The sequence below is a fragment of the Somniosus microcephalus genome, chromosome 21 (genome assembly GCF_052327205.1).
Source record: "Somniosus microcephalus isolate GS21.2 chromosome 21, FLI_Smic_1.0, whole genome shotgun sequence".
Taxonomy (NCBI): Eukaryota; Metazoa; Chordata; class Chondrichthyes; order Squaliformes; family Somniosidae; genus Somniosus; species Somniosus microcephalus.
Window position 1 is genome coordinate 74,081,595 of NC_141007.1, and position 13,926 is coordinate 74,095,520.

Consider the following 13,926-nt stretch of genomic DNA (forward strand, 5'->3'; position numbering starts at 1 on the left):
ATTCCCAAGAGTATTTGGAATAAAATAAGGCTGCAAATACAGTGGCACCACAAGTCCCAGCCAGAATGGAGATGATTGGATAATTCCCCCGTCAATCACGCTGGAGACCGCACTGCTGCAAGCGACTGGGATTGATTTTACGCACATCATTTGCAGGGCTGTGGGGAAAAAAGCTGGGCGTGTGGGATTAAATCGGACAGCTCTTTCAAAAGAGCCGGCAAAGGCATGACGGGCTGAATGGCCACCTTCTGTGCTGCAAGATTCTATGCATTTGTATTTACGTAGCAATCCTCCAACTCACTGCATTTTGCTGGAGAAATAATCCTACTTTTTAAAATCGGGAGATGTTGCTGTAGTTTCGGTCAGGAGTTCAACTTGCTGTAGTTCATGGAGGCTCTGTTTAAACAGATTCTGTTTGCTGTAAAATAGACTGTTTGCTGTGAGTCTTGCCACAAGTCCCGTCCTACTCATTGGCCGACACTGTGGGGGTCAATACTCACTTTGATAAAATAAAACTCTCATTGCTAGACTAGGTGAAAGTGCTTCATATTTCAACACCTAGTCTGAGACATTTGGAGAAGACAATAGCCTTAATTGAGAGGGTAGCATCAGGTTACATTTTGGATCACCCATTGTCCATCAGAGCGCGGACCTGAGTGGGAGTGGTGGCAGCGGCATAAAGGGAGTGGCGGAGAGGGCTCAGGACAGAGCGCGGACTTGAGTGGGAGCAGTGGCAGCATAAAGGGAGTTGAGCGGTGATTCCAAAAAAAAACCACAAGGAGTGACGTCACAGATAGCTGGTAACTGTCACACCGTTTTTTTTTCTCTTCAAGTTAGGGGTCGGGGTTAAATAGCTGGTTAGGGATAAAGCAGGTGCTTGGAGATTAGTAACTGTTAATACTACATTAAATTAGTAACTGTTAATACTATATTATATTAATAACTTGAATTAGATAAATCTTAGTCTTAAGTTTCTGTAAAGTTAGTTAATAGTCGAATAAATAAAAAGCATGGCAGGGCAGCTCAGTCCCGCGGATTGCGCATTCTGTGTCATGTGGGAACTTCCCGTGTCCTGGACAACCACATGTGCAGGAGGTGTCGTCAGCTGGAGGAGCCCTCTTATCCCAGGAATCAGTCTAGTGAGCCTTCGTTGCACTGTCTCCAAGACAAGTATATCGTTCCTTAGATAAGGAGAACAGAACTGTGCACAGTACTCCAGGTGTGGTCTCACCAAGGCCCTGTACAATTGGAGCAATTGCAGAGAAATGACAGAGATTCAAGAACTATAGAATAGTGAGAATGGGGGACTTCAACTATCCGAATATAGACTGGGATAGTAATAGTGTAAAGGGCAGAGAGGGGAAGAATTTGTGACAGTGTGTTCAGGAGAACTTTCTTGATCAGTACATTTCCAGCCCAACAAGGAAGGAGGCATTGGTGGATCTGGTTCTGGGGAATGAGGTGGAGCAAGTGTCAGTAGGTGAACATTTATGAACAGTGATCATAGTATCATAAGGTTTAGATTAGTTATGGAAAAGGACAGGGAGCAATCTAGAGTAAAAATACTTAATTGGAAGGCGGCCAATTTTAGTGGGATGAGAACGGATCTGGCCCGGGTAAACTGGAATCAAAGACTGGTAGGCAAAACTGTAATGGAACAATGGGCTGCCTTTAAAGAGGAAATAGTTCGGGTACAGTCAAGGTACATTCCCACTAGGGGGAAAGGCAAGGCAACTAAAGTCAGAGCTCCCTGGATGGCGAAAGAGATAGAGAGTGAGATGAAGCAGAAAAAGGGCGCATATGACAGATGTCAGGTCGAGTGTACATCGGAGAATCAGGCTAAATACAGAAAGTTCAGAGAAGTGAAAAAGAATATAAATGGGGCAAAGAAAGGGTATGAGAATAGAATGGCAGCTAACATAAAAGGGAATCCAAAAGTCTTCTATAGGCATATAAATAGAAAACGGGTAGTAAGAGGAGGGGTGGGGCCGATTAGGGACCAAAAAGGAGATCTACGTATGGAGGCAGAGGGTATGGCTGAGGTACTAAATGAGTACTTTGCATCTGTCTTCACCAAGGAAGAGGATGCTGCCACAGACATAGTGAAGGAGGTGGTAGAGGAGATACTGGATGGGATAAAAATTGATAGAGAGGAGGTACTAGAAAGATGGGCTGTACTAGATAAGTCACCAGGACCAGATGGGATGCATTATAGGATGCTGAGGGAATTGAGAGAGGAAATCGCGGAGGTACTGGCCATAATATTCCAATCCTCCTTAGATACGGGGGTGGTGCCAGAGGACTGGAGAATTGCAACTGTTACACCCTTGCTCAAAGAAGGGTGTAAAAATAAATCCAGCAACTACAGGCCAGTTATTTAGCCTTGGTAGTGGGGAAGCTTTTAGAAACAATAATCAGGGACAAAATTAACAGTCACTTGGAAAAGTGTGGAATAATTAAGAAAAGCCAGCACGGATTTGTTAAAGGCAAATCACGTTTAAGCAACTTGATATTTTTTGCTGAGGTAACAGTGAGGGTTGATGAGGGCAATGCGGTTGACGTGGCGTACATGGATTTCCAAAAGGCATTCGACAAAGTGCCACATAATAGGCTTGCCAGCAAAGTTGAAGTCCATGGAATAAAAGGGACAGTGGCAGCCTGGATACGGAATTGGCTAAGTGACAGGAAACAGAGAGTAGTGGTGAACGGTGATTTTTCAGACTAGAGGAAGGTATACAGTGGTGTTCCCCAGGGGTCGGTTCTAGGACCACTGCTTTTCTTGATATATATTAGTGACTTGGATGTGGGTGTACAGAGCACAATTTCAAAATGTGCAGATGACAAAACTTGGAACAGTGAGGAGGAGAGTGATAGACTTCAAGAGGACAGACAGGCTGGTGGAATGGGCGGACACGTGGCAGATAAAATTTAACGCAGAAAAGTGCAAAGTGATACATTTTGGTACAAAGAATGAGGAGAGGAAATCTAAACTAAAGGGTACAATCCTAAAGGGGGTGCACGAACAGAGAGACCTGGGGGTATATGTGCACAAATCGTTAAAAGTGGCAGGGCAGGTTGAGAAAGCAGTTAAAAAGGCTTACGGGATCTTGGGCTTCATGAATAGATGGCTATGGGGAAAGGGCGGAGGAGTAGGACTAGCTGAAGGGCTCTTGCAGAGAGCCAGCACAGGCTCGATGGGCCGAATGGCCGCCTTCCGTGCTGTAACCATTCAATGATTCTATAATGGAGGGAACTTCCCTCCCTTTTCCCCACCAGGTGGATACTGACAGGTAATCACGAGTTTGCCAATTTCGGGAATTGACGTGCGGTGTAAGTATATCCTTGGCATGGGAGTGAAGACAAGTACAACACAAACAGCAAATGAAACGAGACGTAACTTTAATCACCAACAAATGGAATGCAAACAAATTAAGCCAGGCAGTGAGATAGTGTCCCACGCAATGCACTGTTCTGCATGCATTGTGGTATTTAATCAAGATGGTAGATGATAGGAATGTGGATAATTGAGGTTCGACTGCAAGAAGAGTTAAAAAAGGTTAAGGGTCATTCCCTCGCAATACTCAGCCAAAGTGGAGTTGCCAGGTGGGTTTGCAGGTTATCCACTGCCTACAGTTAATGCACCACTTGGAGACTATAGGAAAACAGATGTTATGCCCATATTTGAAACCTCTTGGGCTGCCCTTTTCAGATGAATATTCTGAGGATAAGGCAACTGGACATATCACATTACTCATGTTCTACGGCTAACAGCATCATCTGCAATTGGTGTGCTGAATAATTGACTTCCTGGTGTGGCAAAACTACCTCCGACTAAACTTCAAGGCAGTTTTGTAAACAGGTTACACAAGTCATTTAAATTCTGTAAGCCACCCAAGAGATGTCCGGTAATTTTTTACCGCTGGATTTCTTACTGTCTGTGGTGTGATGGAGAGAAGGAAGTTTAGCTCCCTCAAAACAGCACTGGGAATGAGCGGTCATAGAAATTAATCATAGAAATTTACGGCACAGAAAGAGGCCATTCGGCCCATCGCGTCTTGTGCCGGCCGACAAAGTGCTCCCCAGCCTAATCCCACTTTCCAGCTCTTGGTCCGTAGCCCTGTAGGTTACGGCACTTCAAGAGCCTATCCAAGTACTTTTTAAATGTGATGAGGGTTTCTGCCTCTACCACCCTTTCAGGCAGCGAGTTACAGACCCACACCACCCTCTGGGGGGGGAAAAAGTTCTCCTCAACTCCCCTCTAATCCTTTTATCAATTACTTTAAATCTATGGCCCCTGGTTATTGACCTCTCTGCCGCTCTATCTAGGCCCCTCATAATTTGATGCATAAATGTCACCGGTTACAGAGTCAGAGATTATGACCAAAATGGCTTGTAAATACATGGAGAGCGTTTGAGAACCCTCCACCGTATGGACCTGATTGTCTACATTTTAAACTGCAGCTTGGGTGTAGGCTTTCCAAAATATTTCAGGGGTCCCATTTTTTGATCCCTGGTCTGGAATTCATTTCTCTGATGGCAGCAGCGGGAGGGGCTGTAGGGAGTATTATAACTGAGCTCCATACTGCTGGGCCGGAGGTGAGCCACACACAGGATTTCTGCTCCTCACTGACTGCCCTCTGTTGGTGTCAGCCGAGGGCAGGATTGGGTTTTGGTTACAACGTCTTCTGTTCCCACGAGCTTGCCAACACTCGGGTGATGGGCTAGAGGGCTAAGCGTGCCCGTAAGGCCGTACCCCAGACCCAGTCAGTGCCTGCAGAAAGAGGGAGGGAGGCAGACAGGAATTTCGTAACACTCAGACCCAAGCAAAAAAAAAACCTTGCATTTATATAGCACCTTTCATGGCCTCAGGACGTTCCAAATCGCTTCACAGCCAATGAAGTACTTTTTGAAGTGTAGTCACCGTTGTAATAGAAATAGTCGTCAATTTGTAGACAGCAAGCTCTCACAAACAGCAATGAGATAACAACCAGATAATTTGTTTTAAGTGTTGGTTGAGGGATAAGTATTGGCCAAGGACACCCGAGAACTTACCAGTTCACCAAAGATGTTTCATCACAAACTACAACAAACAAAAACCTGAAAGAAACTTACCGAGGATGGCACTTTGAAGCAGATTTCTTCGAAGCGGCACTCAAACATTAAGCTGAAGTTGGGATCTAAGGATCGATAACAAACACAAGGGCTGATAACGATTCAATGTTTAAAGGGTACAATACTTCAACAGCCAGAGCTGCTCACATGTAACAGGGCACCAACTAGCTCGACAGCTGCCAATGGAGCTGCTTTTTTTTTTTGTGCGTGGTCACTTTAAATTTGTTGCGCATGCGCAGTATCTTTACCAGTGGCAACAACCAGTGAGTGGCCTACATAGGACCTCCGGATCGGTGTGCAGAAGCGCACCTTAGGGGGAACGTGGGTACATTCGGCACAATGTGACGGCAGACAGACCGGGTACAGTGGCACAATGTTGTTTTTTTATTCGCTTATGGGATCTGGGCGTCGCTGGCAAGGCCAGCATTTATCGCCCATCCCTTGAGAAGGTGGTGGTGAGCCGCCTTCTTGAATCGCTGCAGTCTGTGTGGTGATGGTACTCCCACAGTACTGTTAGGGAGGGAGTTCCAGGATTTTGACCCAGCGACGATGAAGGAATGGCGATATACTTCTAAGTCAGGATGGTGTGTGACTTGGAGGGGAACTTTGGAGGTGCTGGCGTTCCCATGCGCCTGCTGCCCTTGTCCTTCTAGGTGGAAGAGGTCGCGGGTTTGGGAGGTGCTGTCGAACAAGCCTTGGCGAGTTGCTGCAGTGCATCTTGTAGAGGGTACACACTGCAGCCACGGTACGCCGGTGGTGGAGGGAGTGAATTTGTAAAGTGGTGGATGGGGTGCCAATCAAGCGGGCTGCTTTATCCTGAATGGTGTCGAGCTTCTTGAGTGTTGTTGGAGCTGCACTCATCCAGGCAAGTGGAGAGTATTCCATCACACTCCTTACTTGTGCCTTGTAGATGGTGGAAAGGCTTTGGGGAGTCAGGAGGTGAGACACGCGCCGCAGAATACCCAGCCTCTGATCTGCTCTTGTTGCCACAGTATTTATGTGGCTGGTCCAGTTAAGTTTCTGGTCAATGGTGACCCCCAGGATGTTGATGGTGGGGGATTCAGTGATGGCAATGCCATTGAATGTCATGGGGAGGTGGTTAGACTCTCGCTTGTTGGAGATAGTCATTGCCTGGCATTTCTGTGGCACAAATGTTACCTGGCACTTATCAGCCCAAGCCTGAACGTCGTCCAGGTCTTGTTGCATGCGGACATGGGCGGCTTCATTATCTGAGGAGTTGTGAATGGTGCTGAACACTGTGTAGTCATCAGCGAACATCCCCATTTCTGACCTTATGTTGGAGGGAAGGTCATTGATGAAGCAGCTGAAGATGGTTGGGCCTAGGACACTGCCCTGAGGAACTCCTGCAGCGATGTCCTGGAGCTGTGATGATTGACCTTCAATCACAACCATCTTCCTTTGTGCTAGGTATGACTCCAGCCAGTGGAGAGTTTTCCCCGATTCCCATTGACTTCAGTTTTACTAGGGCTCCTTGATGCCACACTCGGTCAAATGCTGCCTTGGTTTCAAGGGCAGTCACTCTCACCTCACCTCTGGAATTCAGCTCCTTTGTCCGTGTTTGGACCAAGGCTGTAATGAGGTTGGGAGCCGAGTGGTCTTGGCAGAACCCAAACTGGGCATCAGTGAGCAGGTTATTGGTGAGTAAGTGTCGCTTAATAGCACTTTTGATGACACCTTCCATCACTCTGCTGATGATTGAGAGTAGGCTGATGGGGCGGTAATTGGCCAGGTTGGATTTGTCCTGCTTTTTGTGGACAGGACATACCTGGGCAGTTTTCCACATTGTCAGATAGATGCCAGTGTTGTAGCTGTACTGGAACAGCTTGGCTAGAGGTGTGGCTAGTTCTGGAGCACAAGTCTTCAGCACGATAGCCGGGATGTTGTCGGGGCCCATAGCCTTTGCTGTATCCAATGCACTCAGCCGTTTCTTGATATCACGTGGAGTGAATCGAATTGGCTGAAGACTGGCTTCTGTGATGGTGGGGACCTCGGGAGTAGGCCAATATGAATCATCCACTCTGCACTTCTGGCTGAAGATGGTTGCAAACACTTCAGCCTTGTCTTTTGCACTCACGTGCTGGGCTCCACCATCATTGAGGATCGGATATTCATTGAGCCTCCTCCTCCTGTTAGTTGTTTACTGGTCCACCACCATTCACGACTGGATGTGGCAGGACTGCAGAGCTTTGATCTGATCCGTTGATTGTGGGGTCGCTTAGCCCTGTCTATAGCATGCTGCTTCCGCTTTTTAGCATGCATGTAGTCCTGTGTTGCAGCTTCCCAGGTTGGCACCTCATTTTTAGGTACGCCTGGTGCTGCTCCTGGCATGCTCTTCTACACTTCTTATTGAACCAGGTGGTAATGGTAGAGTGAAGGATATACGGTTACAGATTGTGGTGGAATATAATTCTGCTGCTGCTGATGGCCCAAAGCACCTCATGGATGCCCAGTATTGAGCTGCTAGATCTGTTCTGAATCTATCCTATTTAGCACGGTGGTAGTGCTACACAACACGATGGAGGGTGTCCTCAGTGTGAAGACGGGATTTCGTCTCCACAATGACTGTGTGGTGGTCACTACTACCAATGCTGTCATGGACAGGTAGATTTGTGAGGACGATGTCAAGTAAGTTTTTCCCTCGTGTTGGTTCTCTCACCACCTGTCGCAGGCCCAGACTGGCAGCTGTGTCCTTCAGGACTCGGCCAGCTCGGTCAGTAGTGGTGCTACCGAGCCACTCTTGGTGATGGACATTGAAGTCCCCCACCCAGAGTACATTCTGTGCCCTTGCTACTCTCAGTGCATCTTCCAAGTGGTGTTCAACATGGAGGAGTACTGATTCATCAGCTGAGGGAGGGCGGTAGGTGGTAATCAGCAGGAGGTTTCCTTGCCCATGCTTGACCTGAAGCCATGAAACTTCATGCGGTCGTGAGTCAATGTTGTGGACTCCCAGGGCCACTCCTTCCCGACTGTATACCACTGTGCCGCCACCCCTGGTGGATCTGTCCTGCCGGTCAGACAGGACATACCCAGGGATGGTGATGGAGGAGTCTGGGACATTGGCTGACGGCAGACAGACCGGGTAGATGTGGCACAATGTGTCGGCAGACTGACCGGGTAGATGTGGCACAATGTGACGACAGACAGTCCGGGTAGATGTGGCACAATGTGACGACAGACAGACCGGGTACATGTGGCACAATGTGACGACAGACAGACCGGGTACATGTGGCACAACGTGACGACAGACAGTCCGGGTACATGTGGCACAATGTGACGACAGACAGTCCGGGTAGATGTGGCACAATGTGACGACAGACAGTCCGGGTAGATGTGGCACAATGTGACGACAGACAGACCGGGTACATGTGGCACAACGTGACGACAGACAGTCCGGGTACATGTGGCACAATGTGACGACAGACAGTCCGGGTACATGTGGCACAACGTGACGACAGACAGACCGGGTACATGTGGCACAACGTGACGACAGACTGACCGGGTACACGTGGCACAACGTGACGACAGACAGACCGGGTACATGTGGCACAACGTGACGACAGACAGACCGGGTAGATGTGGCACAATGTGTCGGCAGACAGACCGGGTACATGTGGCACAATGTGTCGACAGACAGACCGGGTAGATGTGGCACAATGTGTCGACAGACAGACCGGGTAGATGTGGCACAATGTGACGACAGACAGTCCGGGTACATGTGGCACAATGTGACGACAGACAGACCGGGTAGATGTGGCACAATGTGTCGGCAGACAGTCCGGGTAGATGTGGCACAATGTGTCGGCAGACAGTCCGGGTACATGTGGCACAATGTGACGGCAGACAGTCCGGGTAGATGTGGCACAATGTGTCGGCAGACAGTCCGGGTACATGTGGCACAATGTGACGACAGACAGTCCGGGTAGATGTGGCACAACGTGACGACAGACAGTCCGGGTACATGTGGCACAATGTGACGACAGACAGACCGGGTAGATGTGGCACAATGTGTCGGCAGACAGACCGGGTAGATGTGGCACAATGTGTCGGCAGACAGACCGGGTAGATGTGGCACAATGTGTCGGCAGACAGTCCGGGTAGATGTGGCACAACGTGACGACAGACAGTCCGGGTACATGTGGCACAATGTGACGACAGACAGACCGGGTAGATGTGGCACAATGTGTCGACAGACAGTCCGGGTACATGTGGCACAACGTGACGACAGACAGTCCGGGTACATGTGGCACAATGTGACGGCAGACAGTCCGGGTAGATGTGGCACAATGTGACGACAGACAGACCGGGTACATGTGGCACAATGTGTCGGCAGACAGACCGGGTAGATGTGGCACAATGTGTCGGCAGACAGTCCGGGTAGATGTGGCACAATGTGTCGACAGACAGTCCGGGTACATGTGGCACAACGTGACGACAGACAGTCCGGGTACATGTGGCACAATGTGACGGCAGACAGTCCGGGTAGATGTGGCACAATGTGACGACAGACAGACCGGGTACATGTGGCACAATGTGTCGGCAGACAGTCCGGGTACATGTGGCACAACGTGACGGCAGACAGACCGGGTAGATGTGGCACAATGTGTCGGCAGACAGTCCGGGTAGATGTGGCACAATGTGACGACAGACAGTCCGGGTACATGTGGCACAATGTGACGACAGACAGACCGGGTAGATGTGGCACAATGTGTCGGCAGACAGACCGGGTACATGTGGCACAATGTGTCGACAGACAGACCGGGTACATGTGGCACAATGTGTCGGCAGACAGTCCGGGTAGATGTGGCACAATGTGACGACAGACAGTCCGGGTACATGTGGCACAACGTGACGGCAGACAGACCGGGTAGATGTGGCACAATGTGTCGGCAGACAGTCCGGGTACATGTGGCACAATGTGACGACAGACAGTCCGGGTAGATGTGGCACAATGTGACGACAGACAGTCCGGGTACATGTGGCACAATGTGACGACAGACAGACCGGGTAGATGTGGCACAATGTGACGACAGACAGTCCGGGTACATGTGGCACAATGTGTCGGCAGACAGACCGGGTACATGTGGCACAATGTGACGACAGACAGACCGGGTAGATGTGGCACAATGTGACGACAGACAGACCGGGTACATGTGGCACAATGTGTCGGCAGACAGACCGGGTACATGTGGCACAATGTGACGACAGACAGTCCGGGTACATGTGGCACAATGTGTCGGCAGACAGACCGGGTACATGTGGCACAATGTGACGACAGACAGTCCGGGTACATGTGGCACAACGTGACGACAGACTGACCGGGTACACGTGGCACAACGTGACGACAGACAGACCGGGTACATGTGGCACAATGTGACGACAGACAGACCGGGTAGATGTGGCACAATGTGACGACAGACAGACCGGGTACATGTGGCACAATGTGTCGGCAGACAGTCCGGGTACATGTGGCACAATGTGACGACAGACTGACCGGGTACATGTGGCACAACGTGACGACAGACAGACCGGGTAGATGTGGCACAACGTGACGACAGACTGACCGGGTACACGTGGCACAACGTGACGACAGACAGACCGGGTAGATGTGGCACAATGTGACGACAGACAGACCGGGTAGATGTGGCACAATGTGTCGGCAGACAGTCCGGGTACATGTGGCACAATGTGTCGGCAGACAGTCCGGGTACATGTGGCACAATGTGTCGGCAGACAGACCGGGTACATGTGGCACAACGTGACGACAGACAGACCCATCAAGACCATCATTTTGGATTTTTAAAAGGAAAACTACCTTATTTCGGGCAACCGCTAGATAATAGTTTGATAGCACACGGGTTGTCCACCCAGGCTCCCCATCTCGAGTAGGGAAAAATTTATTAGATGCCATATTTGACGGGTTTTTCTCTGGCCACCTGCCACGGAGTTGAGCAGGGTTCAGTATTAATCCTAACCCTGGCTCAGTACCAATTCATTACAAGTCTCTCCTTCCATCTCTTACTCTAATCCCATATTGTTCACATAGTAATACAACATTCACCTGAACGGGCAGAGACAGGACTTCAGTTTAACATCTCAGCCAAACGATGGTACAATACAGCCCCCCCTTCAGAACTTTATCCTCTCTTGAACGTTGATGTCCATGTCCCCATCTACGCTATCAAAACCCCTCATAATTTTGAACACCTCTATTAAATCTCCCCTTAACCTTCTCCTCTAAAGGAGAACAATCTCAGCTTCTCCAGTCTCTACATGTAACTGAAGTCCCTCATCCCTGGGACCATTCTGGTAAACCTGCTGTGCACCTTCTCCAAGGCCTTGACATCCTTCCTGAAGTGTGGTGCCCAGAATTGGGCACACTACATCAGCTGAGGCCTAACCAGTGATTTATAAAAGGTTTACCATTAACTTCCTTGCTTTTGTACTCTAAGCCGCTATTGATAAAGTCAAAGATCCCGTATGCGTTAACATTGCGACCTATTGTAAAATATACTCTATGTAGATTTTATCTAAGTTTCAATGTTCACAGACCTTCGAATCCTCATGTGGCGAAATAACAAGGAAGCAACCTTTAAGTTTCTAATAGAGGCAGGCTAGTAACTGGTGCCTGTGTGAAGAGGCGGGATGAATACGAAGCAGCTCATTGTTGTAGGTGGGAAGCTATGGAAATTACACTACCACTGTCACCCGACGGTTAATCACCCAGCACGAGGAAATGAAACAGTTTCACCTAGGGTTTAACAGAATACATCCCTTTTTAAAAAACGTTACAGATGCTCACCAGTGGTGGTGAGTATCACCGGTCGCTTCGCAGTTGCCATGAAGGTCTTAATTGCAGTTAGAAATCCAGCATCGTCGTCAAATATTACATCCACCTGTTAGAGAATAAGGAGCATGAGCATCATTAAAAGCAACGAGCAGCAGAGTCTGGCAGCAAGTGCTGTGGGTAGAAACTCTATGCTGCAGCGTCCCACCCTTGGAAGTGACAAGTCAATTAGGAGATCCTGTAAGATAGCAAAATACTGCGGATGCTGGAAATCCAAAATAACAACAGAAACGCTGGAAAAACTCAGCAGGCCAGGCAACATCCGTGGAGAGAGAAACAGAGTCGACGTTTCAGGTCGAAACCCTTCGTCAGAACTGAAGAAACACAGGAAATGAAACAGATTAAAAGGCCAGTTTGGGGGCTGGGGATGAAAGAACAAAAGAGAAGTGAAGAGACATTAAGAGGTATTCAAAACCAGACGAGATGGTGACAGGACTAGTGGAGAGACAAAAGACGGCTCTAGATGAAGTGTGAAATGCACTGGCAGAATGAGAGACAGCTGCCATGTGGGAGAGAGAAAAAAAGGGGGAAGGGCACAAAACAAAGGTGTGGATAAAAAATATATATAAAAATGTAATGGGGGCCAAGGTTATGATCTGAAATTGTTGAACTTGATAGAGTCCGGAAGGCTGTAAAGTGCCTAATTGGAAGGTGAGGTGCTGTTCCCCGAGCTTACGCTGGGTTTCCGTGGAACAATGCAAGAGGCCAAGGACGGTGAGGTCTGAGTGGGAATGGGGCGGTGAATTAGAATGACAGGCGACCGGAAGCTCGGGGTCACCCTTACAGACTGAACGGAGGTGTTCTGCAAAGCGGTCACCCAATCTGCGTTTGGTCTCCCCAATGTAGAGGAGACCACACAGGAGATCCTGTAATGCAAGTTTGAAATTTAAAGGGAGAGTGCTTTCTCCTCAGCCTTCATCTCACACACACACACACACACACACACACACACACACGTTAAAGATAATTGTAGAGCCGTTTCCTTGGATCATTCCTACATTACAACAGCGACTACACTTCAAAAGTACTTCATTGGCTGTAAAGCACTTTGGGACGTCCTGAGGTTGTGAAAGGCGCTATATAAATGCAGATCTTTCTTTCTTTTTCCTCCAAACCAGGAACGTCCAAGCTTTCGGTCTCTGTGGATCACTTGGGTGCGTAACAAGGAAACTCACGGGCCACATGCAAAGTCTAAATCTATGTTCTCATTAACTTGCATGGACCTCAAGCAGCGGACACCAATAAATCTTGGCATTCTGATTTAGGATTTATCCAGTAATACAAGTGTCGAGAACGGCCGTTCCAAAACATCATAAAATTCAAGCAGCGTTTTCAGGGACAAAGAGAAAGTGAGCTGCCTGGCCTTTATAGCAACAGGAGGAGACCATTCAGCCCCTCGAGCCTGTTCTGCCGCTCAATTAGATCATGGCTGAGCTGTATCTTAACTCCATCTACCCGCCTTGCTTCTGTGACCCTTAATACCCTTGCCGAACAAAAAAGCCATCAATGTCAGTTTTGAAATTTTCAATTGACCCCCCAACCTCAACAGCTTTTTTTTGTGTGTGTGTGTGTGTGTGTGTGTGTGTGGAGGGGGGGGGGGGGGGGGGGAGGGAAGAAGAGTTCCAGAGCTGTGTGAAGAAGTGCTTCCTGACATCACCCTTGAGCAGTCTAGCTCTAATTTTAAGGTTATGTCCTCTTGTTCTGGACTCTCCCACCAGGGGAAATACTTTCTCTCTACCCACCCTATCAAATCCTTTAATCATCTTAACACCCCAATTAGATCACCCCTTAATCGTCTATACTCAAGGGCCCAGGATTGCCCGAGCCTGCAGACCTGCGTGACCACTGGCCGCAGTTTGGACATCTCCACTTCAAACCTTTAGCATATCCATTTTATTCTTGCGGAGTGCAATTTCAGTTCCTACGTATAAAGGAAGACTGTCAAATGG

At 48.7% G+C, this 13,926-nt stretch overlaps 1 protein-coding gene across 3 annotated transcripts in view; it reads right to left on the minus strand.

Annotated features, from left to right (window-relative positions):
* The window catches only part of atad5a (ATPase family AAA domain containing 5a), a 79,478-nt gene that overhangs the window by 17,446 nt on the left and 48,106 nt on the right, over positions 1 to 13,926 (minus strand). For all 3 annotated transcript variants that reach the window (XM_085963962.1, XM_085963963.1, XM_085963964.1), the window contains exons 17-18: positions 11,933 to 12,026; positions 5,113 to 5,177 (exon numbers count right to left, since the gene is read on the minus strand). In XM_085963962.1, the coding sequence (XP_085820088.1) occupies positions 5,113 to 5,177; positions 11,933 to 12,026 (159 nt within the window). The remainder of the gene's footprint in view (positions 1 to 5,112; positions 5,178 to 11,932; positions 12,027 to 13,926) is intronic.